This window comes from Hakea prostrata, unplaced genomic scaffold, assembly GCF_041222555.1.
Source record: "Hakea prostrata isolate BN-2017 unplaced genomic scaffold, UWA_Hpros_2 contig_30, whole genome shotgun sequence".
NCBI lineage: Eukaryota > Viridiplantae > Streptophyta > Magnoliopsida > Proteales > Proteaceae > Hakea > Hakea prostrata.
The window spans coordinates 221,845-228,188 of NW_028291149.1; the positions used below are offsets into that span (position 1 = coordinate 221,845).

A 6,344-nucleotide genomic window follows, 5' to 3' on the forward strand; every position below is an offset into this window, starting at 1 on the left:
ATGGGACACAGGGGTTGTTTCACCATTGGGTAATGTAATCGGAGATGTATAAGGAACCACCGTATCAGTGTAAAAGAATTGTAACTTAGAAGCCATATGCAAATTTGCCCCAGAATCAATAACCCATGGGGAAGGGGAATTACCTGCAGCATTTGCTAAAGGAGTGGGATTACCCAATTCGATCAATGCCAATAATTGATGATACTGCGCCGAAGGATCGAGCATTTGTTCCTGGGTTGATGGCGGCAAAGGATCGAGCAGAGAGTCCAGGTGATGTTGATTTAATGTGTGTATTGTTGCTCTTGGGAGGATAACCGTGTTTCTTAAAACAACGGGAATCTGAATGGATGTCCATGCCACAAAAATCACAGTGATACATGGGCTTCTTACCATTTTTAGAAGTGTACGAGGAGCAGTGGCTGCAAGGGCAGATTGATGCAATGATGGATTCGGTAATTCATGGAGGGAGCGGTGACGCTCCTCTTGCAATAGAAGAGATAAGCACGATTGATGTTAGGCAAGGGTTCCATCAAAAGGAGTTGACTCCGAACAGAAGAATAAGAATCATTAAGGCCCATTAAAAATTCAAGTAAGCGATCTTGTTATTGAAGATCAGTGTGTTTTGACAAAAGACCACAAGTGCAGGGCGGGAACGAGTTGTATGAGTCGACTTCATCCCAAAAACCCTTGAGAATAGTATAAGAAGATGCCAAAGAAGAGGTTCCTTGACGATGATTAGAAATGCTACGTCGGATCTCAAAAATTCGAGGAGCATTTTTTTGAGAAAAACAATCACGAAGATCATCCCAAACCTCGTGGGCAGTAGATATGTAAAGAATGCTATTAGCAATATCAGGTGAGAGAGTATTTAGCAACCAAGAAAGGACCATGCTGTTGCATCGTGTCCATGTGTGAAGTTCCAAAGAATTAGCGGCGGGTTTAGGCAAGGAGCCATCGATAAATGCAAGCTTATGTTTGGCCTCAAGAGCCATCCACATCGCACGATTCCAAGTGGGATAATTATCGCCGCGTAAAAGCTGCGTGATGAGTATAGCACCAGGATTATCCGAATGATGTAGAAAATATGGAGAAGAACCATCAAAGTTGATGGAAACAACATCATTGGAAGCAACAAAAGCTGTAGCAAGAGCATTGATAGATGGATCCGTCATTGTAAAGGCAGCGGAAAGAAAACAACAACGTAGGGTTGTTTACTGCTCTTGAAAAAAAAATAGCGTCACTTGAAAAGGTTTGGATCGTCCTAAACTGATACCATGTTAAGATGATTTTGTGTAGGAGTAATTTTGTATTACCTCTTCATGTGTATATATAATACAATCGAGTAAAGAATAAAATAAATGTAGTATGCTATACAAAGGAAAGAAATTATTTGCAACGGTCATATTATCCAAGATCTCCAATGGTCATATTCTCCAAAGATCTCCAGCGATCATATTTTCCAAAGATCTCCAATGGTAATATTATGGCTAATAATATATCTAGTGTAATGATTTCAAGTAAACTGAAAGGAGACTCATTAACTAGCAGTGAAAAGGATTTTAAGATACTTGAAAGGGTCTATGGAATATGGGTTATGGTATCCTAAATCTAAAGATTCACACTCACAACCATATTAGATGCAGATTGGGCTGGCAGTATTAATGATAGAAAAAACACTAGTGAAGGTGCATTCTACTTGGAGAGAAGTTTAGTTGCTTAGCAATACAAAAGCAAGAGTCTATATCTTTATCTACAGTAAAAGCTGAACACACAACAATCACAACCAGCTGTGCACAAATAATTTAGATGAAGCGACAAAATTCTGATTTTGGCATCCAAAGTGATAACCTATGGCTATCAAATGTGATAACAAGATTGAAATCAATATCTCCAAGAATCCAATGCAACATTTTAGAACCAAGCATATTGATATAAGATATCATTTCTTGGAAGAAAATGTGATGGAAGGTGAAGTGAGCTCATAATTTGTTCCCACAAAAGATCAAGTGGCTAATACCTTAGCAAAACCAATATCCAAAGACAGCTTTTAGAGATTAAGAGTAAAGCTTGGAGTAGTGGCTCCAAGGGAGTGCAAGTGAGAGAGTACATAAAATATCATCTCTCTATATGATAGGAAGATGCGGTGGGCCCTCCTATTGTGGAGTCTATGTAGGAGGAGCTCTACTATTGTGGGAGCAAAGGAGCCCTTTATACATGTTCTCAAAGGGGGAGATTGTTGATCCATAGACTGAGATTGCATGTGTTGTCATGTTGGCAATCAAAATGTAGTGTGTACTAAGAGTGTGTGGCTTGTATTAAAGTGAAGGTTCCAAAAAGATTTTGGGTGTCTACTATGTTGTTTAATAGTGAGTGATTAGCACTAGTATAATGGTTTGAGTGCTTATAAGAAGCTTCAGAGTTTGGAACTGCCCAGACTCAGGAGGCGCGGAAGAAACTTCAATACTTTTCCCTACATTTTTCAGATAGCTCACTTCTTCGAACTCACCCCAAATGGCAGTTAAAGTTTGCTTGTCATTATCTGATTGTTCGATGGGGACAGAGACAGAAGCCTCACCGCCTGAGTTGCCCTTACCGGCGCTATGTTCAGAAGGACCTTTATCAAAAGTCCTACCACTTTTCATTACTAGAAAAATATGGTTCTGGTTTTCAATGGAAGCGGAGAGGAAAGAAAAAAGAAAGATCGAGACAAATAAAGGATACAAAAGAGTCAGTGAATTTACTAATTCACCGAAGCAAAGAGCGTGACTGTGAGAAGACTGTTAGGGCGCAAGGAAGACAACAAAGTTTCAAACTCTAGACAAAGAGAATGAAACATACGAAGACAACGAACAACTTTTATGCACGCAGATAATCGAGGACGTGTACGATCAGGATAACTTCAGGATCGACAATCATGATGTGAAACCCGGCCCTAACCTTAACCCGGATACTCTTTGATTGTAGATCCGAAGACCCGAAGTAGAAGTGAAAGTCAACTATGGGCCATATTGGTAGAAGATATAGTGTTCGACTCCGAACCTATGGAGATTGAAGATGATGCCCCATACTTGAAGACAGTGTTAGGTATAGAAAAGAGACTGCACCTTGATGAATAGAAGATTAGTTTATGACCTTAGAGCTTGGTGGGATATGATTTAAAGCCATTTTTCCATGCTAGGTATATTATAGAATATGTGTTTAAAATTTCGTTTGATTCCGAGTAGTGGAAGACCCTCAAATCCCTGTCTTTGGCTTTGCTGATAGCCTGGGTCGACTGCTTGGGTCAATTGGGCCATGCTACCCAGCCACTCGACCCAGAGATGCTGAACTCGAACAGAATCTTTTGTTTTGAGTATCTTGCTATATATACCCCATGACTTCGTGATTTTAGTATCCTAGCCTCCATAACACTTAGAGAACGAAGGGAAACCATCTCCAAGCCTCCAAGAGTGAAGAAGAAGACCTAATCTTGCAATCTTGCAAACTCTCTCTCTTGTTCTTCAATTAAAGGTTAGTAATCTATCTTTTATGTTAATGATTTATTCTTTCCATGATCACTCTCATCTCTGAACTGAGATTATGATGAAGATGCTGCAACCTTGTAGTCATATCTTTACAATCTCTTTTCATTCTCTTGTACTATGATCATCATTCATTCTTGACATGATTCTTATGATTTCTTCTTAAACCTATGATAATATTCCTATTTTGATTCATTCTAGCATTATAGATGCTTCTCTATGATTATTCATACCTCTAATCTTGTGAAACCCAGCCCTAACCTTGACCCGGAAACCTTGTTATTTGTAGGTCCGATGACCCGAAGTAAAGTAAGAAGTCAGCTTTGGGCCATCCCAGTAGAGGACTTGATGTCTGGCTTTGAATCCATGAAGGTTGATGATGAGGTTCTATTTATGGAAACAGAATCCTGATGAAGATCTAATTAGTTGATGGACTTGGAGTGCTCTCTATCTTGGTTTGAAGGCATTTCTACCTACTAGGTGAGTCACTTGACTTGTGTGCAAAACCCCTTTAGGTTTGGATTTGATCTGGGCCTTCAATTCCCTGTTTTGGCCTTTTGTCGTTGCATTGGTCGACCGATTGGTCGATTGGGCCACATCGACCAATCCACTCGACCAATGGGTGCTGTCTTTGGCAATTAGGTTGATTCTTGCTCTATTTAAGTCTAACATCGAGTCCACTTCGTATTTGCTGCCTCCAAACCCTCTGGAACGAACCAAAGACCTCTGCAAGTCATCTCTCTTGCATCCTTGGAGTTTTCTTGGCGGATCTTCGTCGGAACTCTTCTTTTTGCATCAAAAGGTATGTCTACTCTCTCTTCTTCTCCTACATCTTTGTTTTTCTTTCCTTTTTGAGTTGAGACAGTAGAAGAGATGCTGCACCCTCTGTTGCAAACATCTCTGAACATGTTCTCATGATCATCCTAAGGATTAAAGGCTAGAACAATGATCTTAACCATGATCATTGCAAGCTTTTGAAGGATTCATGATCAAACCATGATTTAATCTCTGTTAATTTCCTAATCTGAATTCTGATCTCTTTGGATCTTCTTTCATTGATCATGTTAGTGGTTAATGGTTGTGTTTTCTTTCTATGATCCATAATCCATAGAATTCTAGTTGTTCTCTTCTACCTTACTATGTGTTCTTCAGGATGCATGATAGTACATATATGGTAGGTTTTATTTCCTTATTTAGATTTATGCTTCTAAGCCTTATTCTATGAAGACCTATGCATGTTTTCATGTTTTCATTACCGAAAGCAATGGTCCATCCTCCTATTGTTCTTGTCCTTGTTTTCTATTTCAAAATTCATCAAGATCCATGTTTGATTTATTTATGGTAACTTTTTGTTTCCTAATTTGGATCTTGATACCTTGATTTGATTAGTGTTTTGAGGTCCCCTATATGCTAGAATACTACCGATGTAGTCTACCCCTTGATTAGTACCCTTTTGAACCACCAAATTCGGATTTCATATCTCAAAACTCTGATTTTCTAAGTTATCGTCTCGCATTGGTCGATCGATTGGTCGACCGGACCACTCGACCAATCCACTCGACCAATGAGTACAAAGCAACTCGAATTGGTCTGCTTTCGGATGCTTTGCTATATTTTCTGTTAGGGATCTTTCCTAATATGTTGTATATACTTGTTTAGGACCTTCTTCTCAAGTTTGCCAAGATCTTACTTGATTTCTTAGGATTCTTTGCGAGTTATAAAAGGTAAGGATGGTTATTTCCTTAATTACATAGATAGCATGAATCTAGTTTCTATATTTGAATATCATTAATATGTTTCCTAAATTAGATTCTTACAATGATATACTACTGTTGCATAAATTTGATTACAGTAGCATTACTTATTCATATTGAATTGATTCATGTATGATTTACTTACCAATGTTATACAAATGATTGTAAATATTGATTTCTTTCCATATATGGAGTTACCATATATGTGATGATATGAATTGATGCATGTGTATGCTTACGTATGGTTTGGAAAGGAGAGGTGTCCTTTTGACATTTCTGTCCTTGGACTACTACGGGAATATTATGGGATGTTTCCGGAGATGCCCTCTCGGACACCTTCCTAAACTGTTGGATGATGATATATAGGATTGTCTAGTAGTGTTTGGCTAGGATGTCCTGTTATGTCGACCCTAATCGGAGGGGTATTGAGACCGAACGACCCGTGGTAGCAATGGGGATTCATGGGCGCTCAAGACCGGTAACCAACCCGTGAGAGGACAGGAATCACATTGTGGGGGCCATTTATTGGTAGGGTTGCATATGGTTAGACTTGGGCTCACGGGCGCTTAAGACCGGTAACCAACCCGTGAAAGGACGTGAGAGCTTCCCGTTTACCATATGTGGATGATCGATAGGGTTGGTGAGTCCGTAGTCGGGGGACTATGAGGACTCTAGTGTGAAGGATACCGGAAAGGATCGTCAGGGACGAGGAATGGAAGTATCTGGATCTCGACTTGATGTAACCAAGTAGAAGACTTGCATTTGGCTAGGTATTACCCCGACATGCGCCAAGCATTTATACCAAATGGTTGTGAGAGAGTGTGTTGACTTAACCCCCGCCAAGGTTTGTCCCGAGGGATGAAGGACCCATTACCAATCGGTCGCCCGAGATATCTTAAATGGTTGGAGGGAATCCAAGATATCTTAAATGGTTGAGGATGTGAGTGGACTTTCCTAAAGAAGTACGGTGCTATGACTTAAAGCATGTCCGCCAATAGAGACCAAGCATACATAGAGTTAGAATCATTCATTCATTGTTTGTCTCATATCATATTGCATTTATGTTTGT

The 6,344-nt window shown here is 39.7% G+C and overlaps 1 protein-coding gene across 1 annotated transcript; it reads right to left on the reverse strand.

Annotated features, from left to right (window-relative positions):
• Nucleotides 1-602: 602 nt before the first annotated feature.
• LOC148999172 (uncharacterized) lies at nt 603-1,172 on the reverse strand. The gene has a single exon (XM_089141405.1). It carries the CDS (start codon nt 1,170-1,172, stop codon nt 603-605), a length of 570 nt encoding a protein of 189 aa, XP_088997531.1.
• Between the last annotated feature and the right edge of the window lie 5,172 nt (nt 1,173-6,344).

What these genes read in the sequence shown, in the direction of transcription:
- LOC148999172 (XM_089141405.1), bottom strand. Translation starts at nt 1,172, where the DNA reads ATGACGGATCCATCTATCAATGCTCTTGCTACAGCTTTTGTTGCTTCC.